At 54.3% G+C, this 22,656-nt stretch overlaps 2 protein-coding genes across 2 annotated transcripts; one reads left to right on the plus strand and one right to left on the minus strand.

Annotated features, from left to right (window-relative positions):
* The first annotated feature begins 4,110 nt into the window (after positions 1–4,110).
* On the plus strand, positions 4,111–11,637 carry MEX3A (mex-3 RNA binding family member A). The gene is made up of 2 exons (XM_053915099.2): positions 4,111–5,040; positions 8,606–11,637. The coding sequence occupies exons 1-2, from the start codon at positions 4,587–4,589 to the stop codon at positions 9,709–9,711; spliced, it is 1,560 nt and encodes a 519-aa protein (XP_053771074.1). The 5' UTR covers positions 4,111–4,586; the 3' UTR covers positions 9,712–11,637.
* Positions 11,638–14,807: 3,170 nt separating this feature from the next.
* On the minus strand, positions 14,808–21,610 carry RAB25 (RAB25, member RAS oncogene family). Its single transcript, XM_024574128.3, has 5 exons — positions 21,318–21,610; positions 18,150–18,345; positions 16,682–16,875; positions 15,557–15,637; positions 14,808–15,154 (listed from the first exon to the last, which is right to left on the minus strand). Exons 1-5 carry the CDS (start codon positions 21,358–21,360, stop codon positions 15,030–15,032), a joined length of 639 nt encoding a protein of 212 aa, XP_024429896.1. The 5' UTR covers positions 21,361–21,610; the 3' UTR covers positions 14,808–15,029.
* Between the last annotated feature and the right edge of the window lie 1,046 nt (positions 21,611–22,656).

Below are 22,656 nucleotides of genomic sequence, written 5' to 3' on the forward strand. Positions count from 1 at the left end.
ACATTTACTCCTCTTTGTCCATGTTAACTGGGTCACGTAGACTAGTTTCTGTGTCCTGCTGAGAGCAAAGATCAAGTTTGATGTTTCTTTTGTGTGTCCTACAGAATTTTCCTAGGTATATTCTCACTGATTGGAATTAATGAGTTGAGTGTGTTCCAGCAACTGAGAGAGAACCAGCTGCGCTCTCAGCAGGAAGGATGGTGTTTAGATAGCAAGATGGACTTCCCATGAGGGAGGGGTATTAAGAAAACAGAAGCCCCATGGAGCATAGGAGAAGAGGCCCCTGGCTAGGACAGATGGAGAAGGCATCCTGAGAAGACTAGGGAGATCCGTAAGATAACCCCTATAAGGGCCAGCCACCTGGGTAGGGCAGCCTTGGGGGTGTCTCCACCCTCCCTAGGGGCTCTCAGAATAGGGCAGAGGGGGGCAGGCGTTAGGTGTGTGCCCCCTTCCCTTGGGACTTGGTGTGTAGACAGTGATAATAGGTGCCCGGGTCTGCTCAGACAAGAGAAGAGACACAGATACACAGACAGACAAGCAGTCTGGATCACTCATCCTACTCCTGTCTTCTAGCCTCTACCGGAGCCCTGGGTCACCCTCTCAACTGGGTCGTCTTTCCTGCCCTGCTGCCAGGCCTGCCTACACCCACACACACTTGCACATGAGCACACGCCGCACATACAACCAACTCAACAACTCCACAGGGTCCTTTGTTCCTCAGCAGCCTGGTGTGTGTGTGTGTGTGTGTGTGTGTGTGTTAGAGTTCCCTGCATTCCAGTGCTCAACAGGAATTACTCTTGGAATTATCTACTCTTTGTTTAGGATGATCTTAGTTCTGCAAGTCTGCTAGATCTAGAACTGACTCTCGGCGGGCCAGGATCCAGTGCCTGGCACATCCTGAGAGTTCAATAGGAAGCAGTTAGCTGAATAAGTGAATTAAAATTAATTAATGAAGACCACAGTCTAGCCAAAATCAACTGCAAGGGGAGAACCAGGGGCCAGGAAACCGACACTGATTAAACACCTACGAGGGGCCAAGCACTGTGCTAGGCACTTGGCTTATTATTTCCACTTTAGAGATGAGGAAATTGAGGTTCAGCAGTAAATAAATGCCCACGGGCAGAACTAACAGTCAGTAGTTTGACTCCAGAAGCCTGCTGCTTCCTCTTACACCTTGAAGCTTCAAATGTGCAGTTACAATCAACACACTCTTACTGAGATTCTCCTCTGGGCAAGGCCAGTGGACGCTGGGAGGTCAGGATGGGTGACAATGACAAAGATGAGAGACACAGTCCTGTTCTCCGATGTCCTAAAGAGGAGAGATATGCCACCTACACACCTTTCTGGTCATAAGGCAGAGAGTGAGGGGTGGGATGCGGTGTGGGGAGCAAAGCCATCTAGCAAAATAGTTTAAGTAAGGCCTTGGGCCCTTACATCATAATTCTAGACCGAGCAGGCAGCAGAAGGGAGGAAAAGCAGGGCCATGGAGAGAAACCTAGCTTGGCCAACACGACCGTCAGTGGAAGAGAGTTGTCCGCCGAACAAAGGAGGCCACCGGACTCTGGGAGAAAGGGAAAGTCTCATCAACACCCTGCCCTAGAACTGGCTCCTCAAGGTGCCCACCCTTGGGCTCCTCTGCTGTGTGGACACTCTGGTGGTCCTCAGTGTGGATGGACACGGCCTGCACCATCTGCAGGCACACGTTCCCGTGTGTACACCGGAGCCACAGATCTAAGCACACTCACACACATTCTGCCCTCCAAGGGCCAGGTTCACAGCTGCCTCTTCCACCTTGGGTATCTGGAGCCTCACAGGACACCTGAGGCGGACTTATGGAGCATTAACACACAGATCTGTCCTGGTTGGACCAGGGAGGTAGGTCCAGCGGGGACAACCGCCTCCCGTACCCCTTGCTTCTGTTTACGCTTTCCCATCCAGCAGCCATCCCCCTCCTCACTCATAGCACAAGTTTCTGCTCTTTGTTTTTCCTCCCCAGCCAAATCCCCAGGGGTTCTTTGGTCATTAACCTCCTACTTTAATTAGCTTAGTGGGGAGGAAAGTGGAAGCAGGGCCAATTCAGTGGTGGGTGTCTAGAAGGAAATCTCATTTGGGTGGGGACAGGAAGGCTCAGACCAGCTGGTGACAATAATGCCTGGCACACAGTAAGTCCTATGCAACTGTTTGCTATTCTATTAATGTGAAAACCAGACACCTAGTCCACACAGTAGGAATCTTCCTCCCAGTGAGAGTCCCATAGCCCCCAGTACCACAGCTCCCCCTTTCAGGGTCCTGGGGCAGAAGAAGGGACAAGAGTAGAGAACAAGCTGCTCCCACAGGGCTTTGTCTCTATTTCTTCCTCTCCCACTCTTGCTTGGAGGCAGTGGAGCCCAATCCCACAATAAGATTTGTTGTTAATCTTATGTTAAGTCCCTGATCTGGGGGGCACCCCTCCCCAACTCCAAGGCTTTCCAGGGGTTCCTCAGTCATGTCTCTCCTTCCATGAATCCTCTGCCTTGCAAAGAAACAAGAGCCCCAGTGTGCCAATCCCTAACCCCTCCTGAGATTCTCCACTCTGGCTCCCCTCCTCCGTTGGTGTGCAAATTTACTCTTTCCAACAATAAATTTACGGACCTGGCTTGGCAGCTCAGCCCTCCCTCATGGCCTCACAGTGCCAGGGGTACGAAGTCATCTCATCTGTCCCCCTGCTTCCAGCAGTACTTCAACCTCACACACTAGTTCAGGTTTTTTGTTTCCAAGGTGCTCCAGAAAAGGACACCTTACTACTGTAACTCACCCACCCATTCTTATACAACTCTTGTAGGAAGTTCTACATAAAGTCTGACCTCAAGACCTCATGCTGTAGTATCATCCTTTCTCCTCTTGGGAGACTCAGGCATGAAAACGGTGACAAAAGAAATGCTAAAGATGTAGGGTGAGAGGAGAAGAAAAGATTGCATTATACTTCAACTTTCCCAAACACTCGCTAAAAGTTCAATTCATGCCTTAAAAACTTATTTTTACTTTCACCAAATTTCCAGAGTCAAAGGAACGGAATTAATGGGCTTTCAACGGGGGAAAGGTGGGCGAGTGGAATGATGGTGGAAGGTAACGAACAGATCGCCTTCAAGCTGTTTGCATGACCCAGACCTGAAGGAAGTCTGGGTCCCCAGTCCATCGCGTCTCTCCTCTCTCCTTCTGGGGCACCCAAAGCTCACGGCTCTCACTTGAAACGGTTCAGTCACATCATGTCTTTAAGTCTACCTCTGTCCCCCCAAGTCTCTGCCCCCCACATCTCTCCTCTCCCTCCACCCTCTCATCCTCCCCACCTCCTCACTCCACAGCCCTCCAGGCTCCCCTCCAATGATCTGAACGCCGTGAACTAACTCACCTCCCAGTCGGTGCCTCTCGGATCTCCGAGACTGGGGGGCGATTGGGGTAAGGGATGAGTGGGGATGGCTTGCCGCTTGGGAATGAGGGGACGCCTTCTTTTGCCTGGGGGTCCCACATTCCAGCCCGGCACCCCATCCTGGCCCCTACTGCGCGCAGAGCCGGGTTCTCCCTGCATCGCGGCTGCGGGCTTTGTCTGATCTGCAGAGAACCTCTCCCAGCGGCCCAGAGCCGGATCGACTCTAGAAGAGCGGGAGGGGGAGCGGAGAGGGAGCACAGCAGGGAGGAGTAGGGGGGGAGAGAGAGAGGGGGAGAAAGAGAGCGAGAGAGCGCCGCAGTGACCCAGACGGGACCGCTCCCCGCCCTCTTGTCCCCCCTCATTACCATAAGAAAGAGGGACCCGAGCCCCGCCGGGACCGCGTGGGAGCCAGGCTTGGGAGAGGGGCGCGCTCCATTAGCCTTTTTTCAACAATTCGGTTTCTGTACACTGACTCCTCTCTCCTTGCCCGCGAAAAATTAGGGACCTCGACTTTCATCCCACCCCCCGCCTTTCCTCCGAGCCGCGGGTAAAGACCGAAGGCACATCCCGATCGTCCTCGGGTCAAGAATTCGTCCCCGTGCCCCCAAGGCCGGGAAACTACAACTCCCGGCATGCCCCGGGCGCCCCCGGCGCGCCCCCCTCCCGTCAGTTCCATGCTGCTCCATCCAGTTCATTTAAAACAAAAGAGTTTGAGCGCTGGAAGGGGCTGGGCTCTATTGGGGGCCACTGAGCGCTGCTCCTGGACTGAGGCTCGGTGCGGGAGCCTAAGGGGGGCGTCTGGACGGCGGGGTCTAGAGACTCCCGGGTCCGAGGAGGGAGGGGTGGGGGCAGAGATCCTGCAGCCCCCCGCCCCCCGTCACCCCCGGAGAGGAGAGGAGATCCGCTTTCTGGGTTTTGTTTCTCTTTCCCCCCCACCCCCACCCCGGGGGCTTGGGCGAGGGGAGTCGGGTTACAGGGTGTTTGGGGAGGGGGGCTTAGGGGGAGGGTCTATCTTTCTATCTCAACGTCTTTCCCCCTCCCCAGTTCTTTGTTCCCCCCTCCCCACACACCCCCTCCTCTCCTCTCCCCTCCCCTCCTCTCTCCTCTTTTCCCTTCCACCACCTCTCTCTCTCTCTCTCCCTCTCTCTCCCTCTCTCTCTCCCCCAGCTTTTGTTTCGCCATGCCTAGTCTAGTGGTATCTGGAATAATGGAAAGAAATGGGGGCTTTGGAGAACTAGGATGTTTCGGGGGAAGCGCTAAGGACCGAGGGCTGCTGGAAGACGAGCGCGCCCTTCAGCTGGCTCTCGATCAACTCTGCCTCCTGGGTTTGGGGGAGCCCCCCGCCCCCACGGCAGGCGAGGACGGGGGAGGTGGGGGGGGCGGCGCCCCTGCGCAGCCGGCTGCTCCCCCGCAGCCGGCCCCACCGCCGCCGCCCGCGGCGCCCCCGGCCGCCCCGACGGCGGCCCCCGCGGCGCAGACGCCTCAGCCCCCCACCGCCCCCAAAGGGGCCAGCGACGCCAAGCTCTGCGCCCTCTACAAAGAGGCCGAGCTGCGCCTGAAGGGCAGCAGCAACACCACCGAGTGTGTACCCGTGCCCACCTCCGAGCACGTGGCCGAGATCGTGGGCAGGCAAGGTAAGCGGGCGCCCGGATCGCAGAGAGAGACTGGATGGGGGGCACCCCATCTCTAGCGCGGAAAGTTCATTTCCTTTCTCGTCCACCTCTGGCTCTGTCCCTTTACCCACAAAGGGGGACCCGCCCCCTATCCTGATTTCCTAGCGCCACAAAGTTCCCTGCTACCCCCAGTCGGGACTGTTCTCCAGACCCTGCCTCCCCCTACGGCTCTGCCCTTAGACAAAGAAATATCTTCTCCTAGAGAGAGGGAAAGGGGAGGGGGGTTGGTTTCCCAATCTAGACAGGCTGTCCTGAGGGGGTGTCCACTCAAAGCCAGAACTGGCAGAATGCGCTCAGAGTTACTCAGAAGCCATTACTCTGACATCTGTTAGTAGATTGGGGAGGGGGTACCCCTAGGGCCCCCAGCCCCTTGGAGTTACAGACTTTGGGGGAGACCTGGCCCAGGGGGAGCCAGTCTGAGTATCTGTCTCTTTGTTGGGCTAAGTGTTGGAATGGAAGGGGGTGTGGCTCATGGGAGGGTCCCAGCCTGGGGGAGAGATGGGGAGGGGGCTCCCGGGAAGAGGGAAGCCTGTGGTCACCCGCACACCCAAGTTGAACGGTCTGTGGGGTTTTGGAATGGGCGCCTCCAAGAAAGTGCCACATCCTGGTGTGGACCTCTTTTTCTCCCCTCTCAGGCTTTTGTTCTGGGATGGCCAAGGCCAGGGGCCAGAGGCCCGGAGAGGGGTCTCTGGTAGTCAGAGAATAGGACAGAGTGGGAGGGGGCATGCTGGGTGGGGCAGGGGAGGGTGTGAGGAATCCTCACCTGGAGATTAGGGGCAGGACATGTGTCTGGTTGTGTGTGTGTGTTGGGGGGGGATGTAGAATTAACCCAGTGTAGACTGTCTGATACCACACCCTCCTCTGCTCCAGCATCCCTGGGCGGGTGGGGGTGGGAGTGTTGGTGACTGTCCAGGTTGAGCAGACGGGATCTTGGGGACCCTTCCCTCTCCTGGTTTCCTAAAGGGGATGGGGGAGCAGGATTTGGAAACTGTGAGGGGCTGGACTGGGTAGGTGGGGGTGGGGGAGGAGCAGGGGAGGAGCTGTCCCATGGTAGGGAACAATAGAGGAGCTGCATTCCGGCCCGGGGAGTGAGGGAGGAGGCCTGCTGCTGGCAGGCAAGGAGGGAAGGCGAAGCCAGGGGGCCCTACTCTTCATCCCACCTCACCCCCTTGTAGTGCTGGGGCTGGGGGATTTTGCTGGGAGGTCCTGAACGGAGGAGGGGAAGATGCCACTGGGCTGCACAGCTCTCATCCTCCCTGCCCCCCCGCCCCCACCCATGCACTTAATCTCCTTCGATTTCTGGTTTAAAAAGTTGGGTTTCCTCTCGCTAGAAACTAGGGACCCAGAGCACCCTGGAATTGGGTGGGGACACCAATATATTTTCGTGGGTGTGGGGGTGGTCTTGGGAGGGCCCAGAATTTCATGGAGTCATTCTTTCCTCTTCTGCCTCCGCATCAGATGGAGCTATCTCTCATAAAAGTAGGGGGATTTCTCTCTTCCTCCTCATTCCTTAAATATATGGAAGTCCTCCTCCTTGTCTAATCTCCCTTCTCCTGTTGCAGTGTCAGTGCCCCTATATTTGACCTCTAGGAAGGTGAAGCCCAGGGGGTCTTCCCTTCAAGAGATGCTTCTTCAGGCTTGCAAAAGCCAGGGTCAGGTCCACCATCATTTCTGCACCTCCGGGCCAATAGCTTTTCCTCTTACTCTTATGCTCTGGCCTGTCCTCTCCAGCCCATCCCCAACCTCCAAAGGTACGTAGCTGTCACTTCAGTTTATGGACCCAAAAGTTAGAGCCAGAGCCCAGGTGCCTATTGGACACTATTTTGAGAAGAAGTTGTATGAGAGGATGTCACTGTTCCTCCACATTCCATGACTCACAAATAGAACAATATTTACTGGCATTAAAGCAACAAGGATGTGAGCTTGACAACAGGTAGGACTTATCAACTGCCAAGAGGTCTGAAGACAAAAAGGGATGGGTAAATTCTCCTTCCTAAAGTGAGAAGAGCCACCCCCAACCCATATGTCAATCTGGTAGGATTGGAGAAGAAGCCATATGGAGTGGAGGAAGGAGACAAAATAATAATAATAATATTAATATTAATACTACTACTAATAATAAGCTCACCTCAGGCCTGTGGTTGGAGAGTTGGGGCAGTCAGAAAGCTAGAACTACTAGTGTTCGTATTAGAGGGGATAGGTAGTGTGGTGGCGGTGAGGAAGGGAATGGTGAGCATGTACCTGAAGAGGGTGTGAATGTGTCTGTAATAATGGGGTGAAAGTTGTGGGCATGCGCAGGAATGTGCTGTTTGTGTGTTGGTGATGATAGGGATGGAGGAGTGGGAGGTAGCAAGGGTTGAGATGGGGAATCCATGTGAGTTCAAGGGGCGTGTGAGAGTACCCCACGAGTGTTGTTTAGAGAGAGGCACATCGTGCATCACGGTTCTCAGGTCCCTGTGCCTGCAAACACACACGTGTAGCATGTGTGCTTGGAGAAAGAATGTGAATCTCTGTGAAGCTCCAGGCAGGGAGAGGAGACATGGCAGAGGAGAGAGAGAGACTTGTCCTGTCAGCCATTGAGGTGTACAACCTTCAGAGAAGGCGATGCTCTCCCACCCTCCCTCCCTCCCTCTTCTCTTTCCCCTTCTCCCTCTTTGTCTCTTTGTCTCAGCTTTCTTCTTTCTTCTTGCCTCTCTCCTCAAACTCCCAGCTTTAATTCATTCCTACTTCAAAGTGGGAGTGTGAGTCCAGCACACCTATTCCCTCCCCTACTCAGCCCCCAGCCCATCTCAGCTCTCTTCCCAGGGGACAGGGTTGCAGGAATGTCCGTGGGGTCCCTGTTCCTCACATGTCATTATCTTTATCTTCGTACTCCTCTTTTTCCTCTTCAGACCGATTGGCAGGCCCTTCCCAGTCTCCCACACTCTACTAGTTGCTGCAAACTTGCTGTGAATGGGAGACACTGAGCGACACTGATGGGGGGAGGGGATCATAGAACGGACGGGGTCATTGGTTTCTGAGTAGGCTGTAGGACACTTTTAATGGATGGAAGTCAAGTGAGGAGTAGATTGTGTGGCCGTGAGTACATTGGGGTTCTGTGGAAAGATCAGGGTCAGTGGCAGATTTTGGGGGGTGAGAAGTGATTGATTTGGAAGTTTGAGTAGCAAGGAATCAGTAGAGAAATTGAGGGAACGGCACATGGTTGGGGAGGAATTAGTGTGTAGATTTGAGGTTAGCAGCTTGTCTGGTTATTTTGGGGTTTCAAAGAATAAATGAATTTGGAGGGTCCTGGGTGGAATTCGAGGGAAGTTGTTACATTTTGAAAACTGTTGTTGATAGAGACATTGGGTAAATGTGTGATGAGTGGGTTGTTCAAGTCAGGGTAGATTGTGGGGCGTGGTTAAAAGGTAGATTGAGACGTTCCTGGGGGCGGGGTGTCTGAATAAGGATCAGGAGCTTATTGGTCCAGCACAGACCTTCTTGTTCAGTGAGTTTCTTTCTGTCTCCCCTCCCCTACCTACCCCAGGCTGCAAGATCAAGGCTCTGAGGGCCAAGACCAACACCTACATCAAGACTCCTGTGCGGGGCGAGGAGCCAGTGTTCATGGTGACCGGGCGGCGGGAGGACGTGGCCACAGCCCGAAGGGAAATCATCTCAGCAGCGGAGCACTTCTCCATGATCCGAGCATCACGCAACAAGTCCGGTGCTGCCTTTGGTGTGGCTCCTGCCCTGCCTGGCCAGGTGACCATTCGCGTGCGGGTGCCCTACCGCGTGGTGGGGCTGGTGGTGGGCCCCAAGGGGGCAACCATCAAGCGCATTCAGCAGCAGACCAACACGTACATTATCACGCCGAGCCGTGACCGTGACCCGGTGTTTGAGATCACGGGTGCCCCAGGCAACGTGGAGCGTGCACGCGAGGAGATTGAGACACACATCGCAGTGCGCACTGGCAAGATCCTCGAGTACAACAATGAAAATGATTTCCTGGCAGGGAGCCCCGACACCGCACTGGACAGCCGCTATTCTGAGGCTTGGCGGGTGCACCCGCCTGCCTGCAAGCCCCTCTCCACCTTCCGGCAGAACAGCCTAGGCTGCATCGGAGAGTGCGCCGCGGACTCTGGCTTTGAGACCACACGCTTGGGTGAGCAGGGCGGGGACTTTGGCTACAGTGGGTACTTGTTTCCTGGCTACGGTGTGGGCAAGCAGGATGTGTACTACGGGGTAGCAGAGACCAGCCCCCCGCTGTGGGCGGGCCAGGAGAATGCCACGCCCACCTCAGTGCTCTTCTCCTCTGCCTCCTCCTCCTCCTCCTCTTCTGCCAAGACACGTGCTGGGCCCCCGGGAGTGAACCGCTCTCCTGCCACCTCCTCCTCAGAGCTGGCAGGACTCCCAAGACGCCCACCTGGAGAGCCACTTCAGGGCTTCTCCAAACTTGGGGGTGGAGGCCTGCGGAGCCCTGGTGGCGGTCGGGATTGCATGGTGTGCTTCGAGAGTGAGGTGACTGCGGCCCTCGTGCCCTGTGGACACAACCTGTTTTGCATGGAGTGTGCAGTACGCATCTGCGAGAGGACGGACCCCGAGTGCCCTGTCTGCCACATCACAGCCACGCAAGCCATCAGAATATTCTCCTAAGCCTCCCGCCCCGTGCCTGCTGGGGCCACTCCCCAGGGGCCTGCCCTGGAGCTGTTTTCCACCAGAGCCTTTTGGAAATCAGTAATTTGAGGGGCAAGGTGCTTAGAGATACTTACTGGGGAGAGGGGAGGGGAGGCTATGGTGGCTGGAGGGTGGGCCACTTTCAGACCCTCTGGTTACCCTGTCCTTGAAAGTTTGGGAGGGGACCAGACGGGAAATTTTACTAGAGTTACAACTCTGATACCTCAACACACCCTTCAATCTAGAAGCAGCTACGAGAAACTTGTTCTGCCGGAGGTGGCAGCTAAGACACCCTGACCCACCTTGCCCACTGCCCCATGTGCGGCATACTATCCCTTCTGCTCTGGAGGGGCGGGGGTGGGAGGGGGAGAACTACCGTCTGTGTGCAGAGGTGCTCTCTCCACTTCCCAAGTCCTCTGGTCCTGACTTCCCACCTCCTAACATGACCCTTTGGACCCTCCACTGCCATATCCTGTTTAAGAATCTGTTTCTGGGTTTCCAGCAATGGGAGGGGGTCGGGCCGTTCAGAAGCCCACATAGGTCGTGGGGGAGGGGGAAGCATGTCAGCCAATTAGGGGCTCAGATCTATCTGTCCCCACAAAGCTGGGCTAGAGGAAACTGGACGGAGTTCCCCCTGTCCCCTTCGGCTTTTCCCTCCCCTCTCCCCCCATATTTCCTCCCTCCAGGTTCTCCTTTCTCCTTTGCTCTTTCCCAGCTTTTCTCTTTACTTCCTCTTGGTGGCTGTCACTCCTTCCTCCTGTTGCCCTTTCTGTTTTTTCCCTTCTCCCCTTCCCTCCTGCCCCTACTAGCCCAGCTTTGGGAACACCATCTCCCTGTGGAGAAGTATGAGGGAGGACATTTTTGGGGTCCCCTTAATTCCTCTTATGGCATCTAGAGGCCCTCTTTCCCCACTCCTCCAGAGAAACACCTCAAATTCCTGATGAACTATATCTCTGTTCTCAGTGAAAATTTGAGGAGGGGATTAATATTGGGGAACATAAAGGTCCGAGTCTCGACCTCTATCAGCTTTGGGTATTACATTTACGTAGCAGTCTTCGGGCTGGATTTCATGGCAGTGGGAGGAGCAGAGCCAGGTAGTGGGTCTGCTGTTTGAAGGATCAGGAGAGGCTGCTCCTTCTCCCCTGCATTGCCCCACTCCCTGTGGCCCTCTCTGGACCTCACTCTAACCCTTATTAGCCAGCAAATCATGAAGTGTCTGTCTGTCCTACCCATCGTGTCTGAGGAGAGAGGGCAGGTTTTCAGAGAGGGGTCATTCCGGGGCTAAGCAGGATTGGGATGTGGCTGTTCCCCCGAGAATCATGTCACAGGCCTCACACCCCCTTTGCTGCTTCCCTACTGCTCACTTGGGGTTGTCACCAGCTTCCCACCCTCCTGGTTCTGCTGGCCGGGCCAGGAGAGGACAGGGGATTGGAGTCCCTGGGGGTCCCGGGAGCTTCTTGTATATAGTGGGGTGGGACTGCTGTAAGTGATCTCTGAGCACTTAAGCTCCGGAGTCCCATTCCTGGATGGAGAGAGGGTGTGGGGATGGGGGTGCAGAGGGGATTCCCTCCTCTTCTTCCTCCTGTTGTGAATTAACTCGCCTCTCCTCAGCCTGCCCCTCCAGACCACCAGCCAGGGAGGGGAGAGGAAGGAGGTCACAGCCAGGAAAACTGGCCTGTGACAACTTCCCTCCTTCCCGCCAATGTGAGCCATCCTGAGATGTCTGTACAATAGAAACCAAACCAAATGGGCACCCTTGGTTGCCCTGGGGAGGTGGGGGTGGGGGGGATAGGATGTCTGTCTGTCAATTACCCTCCCCCTCTCTACTCCTTACCCACAAAGGCAGAAGACTGTTATACTAGGGGGCTCGGAAAATTCAATCCCACCCTTACTAATTGAGCCAAACCTAGAGACAAACGCAAACACACATCGTGAGAGACAAAATAGAGGTGAGAAAGAGAGCATGAGAGGGAGCGAGACAGGCGACCAACACAGAGAAAACAAATAGCAAAAAAAAAGCAGTTCTTTATAATTTAATATTCTATTTTAATAAAGGCGTTTATTACCATATAAATGTAGCAAAGAACCTGGGCTAATATGAAAAAAAAAGACTTTTTATTAGGTAATTTATTATATGAAAAGGATATTTTATTTTATGATAAAGTGATCCTTAAAAAAAATAAAAAAACTTTAGAAGGTTTAGAATATATGTAGGGAGAGAAGAAAAAAATACATTTGTATTCAGAGTTAAATCTTTAAAAAGTGTTTTTAATATATGTTCAGGTTTACGTTCCTTTTTCCCCCACTTTTTTTTGGGGAGGAATGTCACTTGCTTTTGGGGAGGGGGACCTGGTCCCTCTGGGGCCCTGCAGGTGGATTGGATTTCATTCCATGGGCTCCCTTCTCCTCTCCCCTCCCCCTCTGGGGAGCCGGCAGAGCCAAACAAAGAAAGGAATTAACAAGAAAGGGAGAAGCTAGAGGACTGAGGACCCTGGGGTGCCCCCCCTTCTCCTGCCCTGTCCCAGGGGCAAGTGTGGAGGGGAAGTCCGGAACTGAGGCCTAGCAGGCTCATGGGACCCTCAGAGAGGTGTGAGATTTAAAGAGAAATAGTTTTTGTTTTTAACCAAAAATGAGAGAGAAGAAAAACCGAGGGGTTTAAAAGAAAATACTACAAAATAATTATTAATAATGATTCAAATTTATTTCATATAATCCTAGAGAGAAAGAAGAGAATTACTAGTTACTTAGTAGATGGTATTCAGATAGCTTAAAGTTTAGTAGCGTTGTGGGCCCCTGGGTCCAGTAGAATGTATAAAAGTCGTAACAAAAGGAAAATAGAGGAGGGCAGTGGCCGAGTCACCCATCTCCAGACAGCAGGGTGGAGGCGGATTGCTAGTTAAGGTTGGGAGCTTTTAGTCTGCTGGGGCTGATTCTGAGAATCCTTGGATTTTTAACTTCTAGGACAAATTGATGAGGGTCTCGGCTCCCGGCATCTTTGAAAGGATAGACATTGATCACTTCAACCGGGTGGGGGCAGCAGAGGAGGGTGAGCACATCCGCCTGCGCCCCTGCCCGGCGTCGCAGAACCCGGGCGCCTTCCATCCTGGCCATTCCTGTCCCTGTTGGGCAGCCCTCACTCCAAAGTGATTACGTCCACTGTTGGGGCCCTCAGTCAGACTCCCAGGCCTGACTGAGGACGTCCTTCTTGAAGTGTAACCCCAAGTGGTACGGACTGGTACGAGGAGACGCACCTCCACACGCTTCCACCTCAGCTTCAGGCAACTGAGGGAACCCGGACCCCAGGCCTCTTCCCACCCAGTCTCCCACTTAGCTTGTGGCAACAGGGGGAGTAACAGTCTCAGTTGTTTTTTAAAGCTTCACTGTTCTTTACAGTTTGCAAGGTGCTTTATTGTCTCATAGAAGTTAGATTCCAAGAAGGACTTCCCACCCACTAGAGTGGAATGGAAACACTGTCCTTGAAGGCCTGGGAAAAGGGGTTCCCAAGGGTACAAAGACTGGGGAAGGGCAGCAGAGACTTGGGGTGACCCTGACCCCAACCCTCTGCTCCAGTCCACCTCCATCTATGTGTTCAGGTAGGGGTCTTCCACCGCTCTGGCCTGGGGGCACACCCTTCCCACCGACAATTGTGGAGTTTGGCTTTTGCATGTGAGAAATCAATTTTCTAAGCACTTGCCTTCTACCAACCCCGGCTTGCAGTCAGGTCAGGCTCCATCCTCCAGGCGATCGATCCGGGAGGGTGTGGGGCCCCTTGGCTCACCTTTTGACCAGGAGAGCCTGCTCCGTACACCAGTGACTCTGTCATGCCCCTCCTGGCCCTGACCCCAAACACATCTCCCTCTCCCCAATTTACTCTTCTCGCCCCACTTAGGGACAGATTACCCCCTGCTCTTTTTGTCCTAGAAACCCCCATAGTTTGGGAAGGTAGCGTCTGTGGTGGGGAGGGCATCCCCTTCCCCACTCAAGGGTGCGGGTAGGGTAGGGTGGGTGGGTGGAGACAGCCCTGGGGCAGGGGGGATGGTCTCTCCACTGTAGAAAGTAGAGTAGGATTGTGGTCAGACTTAATTTGAGGCATCTAGTGAGAACACGTACAAATTCACCAAGGAAAAGGAGTTAAAAAACAAAATAAAATGCGGGAAACAAAACGGACCCATGAATAATCGAGTCAAAGTGATGTTGCACAAAATGCAGAGAAACCAAGAAGGGGAGGGTTAATGTATTAAATGTGCTATTAAGAAGTTAATTTTATTAAAAGTATTATTACTTAAGACTCTGACTGCTTTCTCTGTGGGGGTTTTAGCGGGGGGGTTCCTCTGGTGTCATTTGGGGTGCTCCTGCTCACATTTGGGAGGTGGATGGCTCCTGTCTGCTCTCTACAGCGTCCTACTCGAGTCTCCAAGCACTCAGTCCCTTCTCTTCTACCCATTCAACCCCCTTCCTTTTCCTTGAGGGTACGGTCAGACCTTTTTCCACTGCTCTGCAGAACAGGAAAACCAGAGAACCTGCCTGGACATCCTGCTCCTAAACTGACGGAGAAGGGGCAGAGAGCTGGGAGCCAGACCCTCCCCACTCATCCCCACCAGATTCAATGTGTCCCGACACACCACACCCCTCACTGGGCAGAACCCCAGGTGGGAGACCTGGACCTTCCGCCTCCTGGTCTTAAACCCCATTTCTCCAGCACACATGAACAGGCCAGCCCTGACCCCTCTCTCCCCGCCTCTGCCTCCTCCCTTTACCCCTGGCATTGGAGTGACCTCAGTTCTTGGCACCAGGGCCCTGGGCAACAGATGGTACCCGCTGATGGTCTCCTTTGTCTTGCCTTCCAGATACTCCCTCTCTGCCATGCTGTCCTCCCTCCCCCTTCTGCCCTGGGGGTTGGCAGAGGGAAAGGCAGGCACCTCTCACCCCCTTGGCACCATCCCCAGACCACAGGACTCCAGGGGCAGCTGGCCCTGGGGGGCAGTGGGGAGAATGAAGTGGGGGGAGGGGAACAGGGACTCAAAGGAGGAGCCAGGTTTGAAGGGGAGGCACAGACGGGAGGCAGCAGCAGGATGGCCAAGCATCAATACAAAACAGCTTTATTTGAGGGCCTTAGTCTGTGAGGGGTGGCGGATAACAGAGGGGATGGTGGGACGTGAAGAACTTAGAGCTCTGGGGGGCTGTGAACAGGGAACTGGCCACTCTGACACCTGGAGCCACAGGGCAGGGAAAGGTCCAGAGCGTGGGGCTGGGGAGCACCAGAAAGCTCGTGGGGGCGGGGCGAGTGCCAGCTGAGGTCAGAGGCTGATGCAACAGGCCCTCTTACCAGGGCCAGGCTCCTGCCCGGCCTGGGCACTGCTCAGGGTGATGGCATTGGTCCGTGTGCTGTTCTGCCTCTGCTTGGACACCTTCGCGAAAATCTCTGAGAGGGCAGATGGGAGTGGTTAGGTCAGAAGAAGCCCGTGCTCCCCATACTCACACCACATGCCCCTTCCTGAGCACCGGGGGTGGTCGCACTTACAGGAGGCTTTGCTAGAAGGAAATGGAGTTCGTGTCCCTTCTACTTACCTGGGTGGAGAAGGGCTAAGACGCAGCTCCCTGGGCAGTGGGGCCTTCTGGGTCCTTCCCTAAGCTCCAGGCTGGGTTGGGGGGAGGAGGGCAGCACTAGGGAATGACTGAGGGGGGTGCTCTGAGGAGGTCGGGGGTGCACAGAGGGACCGAGGAACCAGCTGGGGTGGAGAGGGCAGGGTGTCTGCCTTCCTACCACTGCTCACAGAAGCCTCAGGGTGGGAGTGGGGTGCCAAATAGAGGCAGGGACTCTAACCTTTGAGGACAGTCTCAAAGGCCAGCTCCACATTGGTGGAATCCAGGGCTGAGGTCTCCAGGAATAGCAGCCCATTGTTTTCTGACAGGAAAGGAAACACACCATCAATTGTGGGGTCAAAGGCGATAGTAACAATATTTACTTAATGTTTACTATGTGCTAAACCCTTGACACATGTAGCTCATTTAATTCTTTTTTAAAGATTATTTATTTATTCTTTAAAAAATATTTTATTTTTTAGAGAGAGGGGACGTGGGGCTGGGGGAAAGAGAGGGAGAGAACCCTGGCTCATCGATAGGTTGCCTCTTGCATGCCTCCAACTAGGGACCAGGCCCACAGCCCAGGCACGTGCCCTGACCTGGAATTGAATGGGCGACCTTTTGCTTCGTGGGCCAATGCCCAACCAACTGAGCTACACCAGTCAGTGCTCATTTAATTATTTTTTAAAACAATTTTATTTATTGCTTAGAGAGAGAGAGGGACACACACATTGACCTGTCCTGCTTATTGATTGATTCTTATATGTGTCCTGAACGGGGATCAAACCTGCGACCTCAGCATGTCAGGATGATGCTCTAAACAACCGAGCTACCCAGCCAAGGCATTTAAGTCTTAAAACAACCTGTGAGGTAGGTGTGAATACTATCCTATTTTATAGAAGAGGGAACTGAAGTCCAGAAACACAGAGAGAATGAGAAAGAACTTGCTCAGTGCCCCACATTTTGTAACTTGCTAAGAAATGTCAGGCTGGACCATGGGACTCCTGTGTCTGAACCCTTAACCACTATATCTAACTGTCTTTAGACCCCAGAGAACTCCTGGGGAAAGTGTGACCGGCAATAGTCAAGGGGAGCCCACCTACTACACTTAGAATCTTTGAATACTGCAGGATGGGGGTGTCTTAGAGTCAACTATAAATAATTGCCCATAAAGACAATCTCGGGGCAAGTGGTGACACATGACGAGAAACACAGGGTCACAGTGGGGAAGGGCTGATCCTGAGGAAGAGGACACGGAGGTAGGGGGCCTTGTGGAGGAAGTCCAGGCTGGGGCCCTGGGTTGGGAGCAGGGTTGGGACTGTATGGGTGGGTGGGGAGGTAAGACCACATCTTGGCCGGCTCTTACCAGCGAACATACGGGCCTCATCAGTGGGCACCTCCCGGGCCTGGCTGAGGTCACTCTTGTTGCCCACAAGCATGACAACGATAGTGGCTTCGGCATGGTCATAGAGCTCCTTCAGCCAGCGCTCCACCACGGCGTAGGTCTGGTGCTTGGTCAGGTCAAACACCAGGAGGGCCCCCACTGCACCGCGATAGTACCTGGGAAGGGGTAGAGGGGTGGACAGAGGCAGGGTCAAGGTGGTCGGGCCCAGCCTCAGAGCAGAGCCCTCAAGCCAAAAGGCCAGAGCTGAGTCCCAGAGATTGGGAAATGCAGAAACTGGAGTCCAGGGACCCAAACCCAAACAGGGAGGCTAAAGGCCCTGATGCCTGACACAGAGAGCCATCAGAAATACTCCTCTCGGAGCCTCTGAAGATTCCCCTCCCGGCTCTAAAACCAGTGGCTCTCTCCTTCCTTCACAGCACCTCTGCTTCCTCAAGTCCTTCATTCTGTTTTCAGCCCTGCTGTGTACCGGCACGTACTTGGGCTCTGGTCAAGTCTGTCTCCTGGATGCCCCACCTCCAAGATCTTCCTCACATGGCTCCATGACCCGCAACACCCTCTTCTCTCTTACGACCATCTTTTTAGGGCCTGCTAAGTGCCCGCACCATGGGCCAGTCCCCGAGTTGACTCTCCGATGCACCCTTGCCAGCCTCTAGCCTTGCTCCTAGAGCTAGATAGAGCTTCTGCAGACTGGTGACACATAACTACTCCCATTCTATTGATGAGCCAACTGAGGCTCACAAGAGGTCGGGCGACCAGACGAATGTGTGTAACCAAAGCTCCTGACTCCTGCTTCCTGCCCCTGGCAGGTGCTAGCCCTGACCACACACACAGACCACCTTCCCCACATTTCACCTGCTACTGGCTGGGAGACACTCTGCTTGTGGTGTCAGGAAGCCTAGCTTCTGATATGTCTTCAGAGCCTTTGTAAAATGTGGTTGAGGGATCCAGCCCTTCACCTTTGTTGTTAGGAGGTGAAGGCTGCTGAGTGCAAAGCAGTGTGCAGAAGTGAGGGGCGCCGTCAGTCCCTGGAGCCTGCTGCCATCCACCTGTGCCTTGCTTCACATGCTTAAGCCTCAAGCTTGTGTTCAAATAGGGACTAAGGACAGCACCGCAGCCCTGTAGTACCTTGGAAAGTGCATAAAAGGCCTAATGTGAGGTGCCCAGACCTTCCTGGGCACACAGCAAAGGCACAGGAAGCGGCGGCAGTGACGCGTGGCTTTAGTCCTAGTAGTCAGTGTCACCATATCCTGCCTTAGACTGTGTGTGGCTCCCAGTACTTGTGTCTCCTCACCCTGGCCGCGGTGTCCTGTGATCCCACTGGGGAGTGTACTGCTGAGTGCCCCTGCCCCATCCTCCTTCTCTCCTCCAGCAGTTTTCCCTGACTTCCCCAGCACCCCCACACCGCAGCAACCCCCAGCCCCGGGCTCACGCTGAGGTGATGGCTCGGTACCGCTCCAGGCCAGCCGTGTCCCAGATCTGAGCCTTGACAGCGGCGGTGCCCAGCATGACAGTGCGGGTGGAGAACTCGACCCCGATTGTGGTGCGGCTGTCGTGGCTGAATTCATTGCGTGTGAATCGGGACAGTAGATTGGTCTTCCCCACGCCTGACTCTCCGATCAGCACCACTGGAGGAGTGGAGAGACAAGGGCTGAGCAGGGCAGAGGAGCCCCAAGCCCACCTGAACCTGTCGGGTCTGCCCATCAGCATGGGGAGCTGAGCTCAGAAAACTGAGGAGGGAGGCCAGGCTCGTGGCAGAGACTGGGGTCTGCAGCTCCACATTTCACGTCCGTTCGAGGCAGAAGGGCCAAAAGCTGCACCCAGCTAAGGGGCTTTAAGAGTCCCAGGCCTGGTCTGATGAGACAGGCCTGTAGAGTTCACCTACAGATCTGATGATGGGTGATATCCGTGGGCTGTTCGTAGGTGTTGGTGCTCAGGGACTATGGGGAGAGGTTGGCAGGGTGTGAATGTGGACGGAGATGGTAGGAGGCTTGGGGGAGGGTGCACATTCCTGGAGTAGGGAGTGTGAGCACTTGTGCGTGTCACTACGTAGATGAGCTGGGAGGATAAGTGGGAGGGGTGGTGCGTGTGTTTGCACGGGAGCAGAGTTGTGAGTATAAGTGCTGGTGAGGAGAAAGTTTGGCGATGGCCCATCTGGGGTGGAGGGCAGTACAGATGTGTGTGTAAGAAGGTAGGACCCATTTGTCCCCAAAGAGGGCCATTCTTCATGGGGCTGGGTGTTGGACCCCCTGTGTGTATCCTTCAGCAAGTTATTAGCCTCTCAGACCTTCTTTTTTATACAAAAAAAAAAAAAAAGGGAGTAACAATAGTATCTGCCTTATGGGTTATTGTTAGAAGTAAATGAGATATTGCTCAGGATAGAGTGCGTGTGCAAGACTTACTCTCGTGACTGTTGTTGGTAGTCCAGTGCTTTACCTTCAGGTTTTCAGGGGCAAGGATCCACCTGAAGGGCCATGCAGAGCCTTCGAGCTGGAGGGCTCAGTCTGGAGCCCCGCCTTACCCACCGTGGGTGAGCAGCTAGGGGCTGGGGCAGAGTGTAGGAGGCTGATGTAAATAAGACTCACAAATCACAGAGGCGCTAAGTTGAACACCCAGGATCAGAGGAGGCCGCCCACAGCGGTTTAGGAAGGCGGGCTAGCGCCCAAGGGCTGCGAGCAGGTGCTCTGGGGCTCTGGTCCCCCCCCCACCCCAGCCTCTGACTAGCTGTGTGATCTCGAACAAGTGGCTGACCTTTCCTGAATCTCAATTTTATTATTCATGAAATCTAAAAAAGCCCTCTCCAACTTTAAAGATTCCTTATTGTAGAGGGTAGGCAAGATCTGGGAGCAGTGTGGGTGTGTGAGGTAAGAGGAAGTGTTCCTGCCTCTCCCCTACTGGGGACCCAGTCTGCACTCAGCGCACCCAGTGGATGGGCACCTAGCCCTACCTCAGGCCCCAGAGCAGCTCCAGACAAGGGCTTTGGAGTCAGGCAGACTTGGGTTTGTGCTGACATTGTTACCTTCTGTACGCCACTTTGTTTCTATCCTCATCTGAGAAACGGTGATACTAATTGTTACAGTTTGCGGAGTGCCTGCAGAGTGCCGGGCACTGCCTAAAGCCTTTGCACACATTGACTCAGTCCTCACGACAGTGCCATAAGGCGTGTGCTATCACCATCATCATCGCATTTTTACAGATGAAGAAAGGAGACACTTGGGGAGTTAAATACCTTGAGCAAGAGAACACAGCTAGTGTGGTAAACACAGGTGTGCTGCCCAGGTGGGCCTTCCAGAAAGAACTTGCCCCAGCTACAGGGAGTGCAGTCAGCAGACAGCCTCCAGCTATCTGTTCCTTCAGCATCTGCCTCTGGTGCAGAGGGCAGCCTCACCTGAGGTCATGCCTCTCCTGGGCGAGGGGATCACAGAGCTCCCTGCATTTGGCTGAGGCTTGGTGATCCTGCCTTGAAGTTTAACTTCTCTCTCTGCCCAGTCCTGTTTCCTCCCCCTTCCTTTCTCTGGTGTTGATACATAATAAACATCTTGTACCCCAAACTTCTGAGGGTCTGCTTCTGGAGATCCCAACCTGCAATCAGGAATAAGTGGCAGGGCTGAGATCTGAACTCTGGCTCCTGACCATTATCCCTTCAAAATGAAAGATAACTTTCTGGGGTTGTTATGGTGATTAATGAGCTAGTGGCTGGCACATAGTATGAGCTCAATAAATTATAGTTACTAGTAGTATTATTGCCCCAGACTATTGCTAGCTCTTACCCAGTTCCCTCTTCCTGGGAAAGATGTTGAGAATACAGGTTCCCCAACACCTGGTTGCCTGAGTCCCAAGTGAGGGTGGGGCTCGGGCTGGGAGAGGCAGTGGGGTGGGGTGGCTGGACAGGGAATCAGAGCCCTGCCAGTCCAACCTGCCCTGAAGGAGGTGTGGAGGTGAGGGTGGCCTGGGGGTGGGGAACAATAAGGGGGCCAAACACAGGGGCTTAGAATAAAGAGCAGGAAAGGTATGTGCACACTTCCAGGGACAGCCAAGTTGAACCCAGTGCCTGGTATTTGGGCCCAAGGGATCTGCCTGGCAAGGGACAGACAGAAGGCCTGGCTCTAGGAGTCCTCTGAGTCCCAATAGACCCTGCTTCCAATTTGATACATCCTCCTAGTGTCTTCACTCAGCCAGACCCCTCCTCTTTCCTTTTCTGTGCACCTGCCCAGAGAGACACCTTTCTTCCTCTTAAGTCTGCCTGTTTCCCCCTCCTCCCAGGAGGGAAGCCCTCTCGGAAGTCTGACCTCTATCTCTCCTGCTGTTGCGGCTGACTATTCCTAGGGATTTGGCCTTCCTTTAGGAGCAGGGCATAGGAGCCTAACTCGGCCCTATTAGAAAGAGAGCAACACCATTGTTTACAATGGTAGAGCCTTCTGGCTTTCGCTCCAGTAACCAGACCCTCCCCCATCCTTGCAGCTTTCTTTCTTATACAAAGGAATGATGAGCCCTGGGGGGTCCTGGTAAGAGAGAAACAACAAGGCAGGAGAGGCTGGCTCTGTTGGTCTCCTTCTGGGTCTGTGCCAGGCTCCCTCTTTCTTTATGAACTCCAACTTACCCTTGAAGACAAAGTTATAATCTTCCTCGGTTCCGTTCCCCATCTCCGCTCCACATGGAGGGTGCAAGTGTCTTCCGAGACAGAGGTGCCGGGTCTGTGCGTCGGCTCAGTGCCCTCAACTCCCAGCTCTTAAGTGACCTGGATCCACCTCTTCTCTCATTGAGGGTAAAGAAACTTCAGCATCCAGAGAAACTGAGGGCTCACTTAAGGTTTGGCAAGGCCTGGGGAGGCTCAGCTCTGGCAGGTGGGGGTGTTGTAAGGAAGCTGAGGACGGAACAGGAAGAGCGGGGCAGCTAGAGACCTGGGGCCCAGGTGGGTGGAGACAATGACGTCAGACAGGTTAGACAGGTTGGGTGTCTGCTCTCAGCTTGGGCTCCCACAATAGGTGAGCAGGCTCCAGAGGGTGACAGTGGGGGAAGCAGGGACAGGGCCTTCAGAGAGCCAGCCGTGGACTAAGTACATTTTGCTAGGCTCCTGGGACCTCTGGCTAAGAGACCCCGCTGCCAGTGAGAATCAATCCCTCAGGGAGCAGAAATCTACTTGGCCTTCTGCTTTTCCTTTTGAGCCGTTGGGTGGGGGTAACTGGGGGTACCCGAGGAAGGGCTAACAGGATGGCAGTCCTCCTGCTGCAATGCAGAGCTCTAGGAGTTGTATCTTGGGTATAGCAACTTCTTCCCCTCCCTGATGCCCAGGGCCTGGGAGGGGAAGCGTTTCTTACTCTGGGTGGGGCTGGAACTTGCAACCTACCTACTTTCCGAGGATGGGTTCCTTCCTACCGCACTGGGCAGGGGGATAGTAGCTCCCTGCTCAGACCTGCTCTTTGGGACACTGGGTAGGGGGAGAGCTGGGGCAGAACCAGCCAGATAGGGTGAGGGGTCTGAGTGTAGGGGCAGGATCTGGAGATGAAGGCTTCCAACAGGTCTCCTGGGTTTCTTCAGATCACCACCCAGGACCTGAGGCCCCACAGCAAAGCCGTCCTGCCCACAAAGGGCTTTAGAATCTGGAGGTCTGGGTAAGCGTGTGAGTACCTGGGAGAAGAGGAAGGGGTGGTCCCTCCCAACCCAAAGAGTAGAAAAGGCACCCTACCAAAGTCAGGACTGAAGGACAATGAATTCCCAGGCCCCATATTATTTTTGTCCAGCATGACTCCCATTAGCCCCCTGCTCCTTGGAGCTTACTTCCAAGGCTTTTCCAACCAGGTAAGTAAAATTCTGTTCTGAGTGGTGGGGGCCAAGTGAGGCCACACCACTGGAGAGGCCAAGGGGGCTCAGGCACCACTGTCCAGAGCCACTTGGCTGCTTGAGGTCCTGGTGGAGAGGCAAGCGGAAGCTGCCCCTGC

Source organism: Desmodus rotundus, chromosome 12 (assembly GCF_022682495.2).
Source record: "Desmodus rotundus isolate HL8 chromosome 12, HLdesRot8A.1, whole genome shotgun sequence".
NCBI classification, from domain to species: Eukaryota; Metazoa; Chordata; class Mammalia; order Chiroptera; family Phyllostomidae; genus Desmodus; species Desmodus rotundus.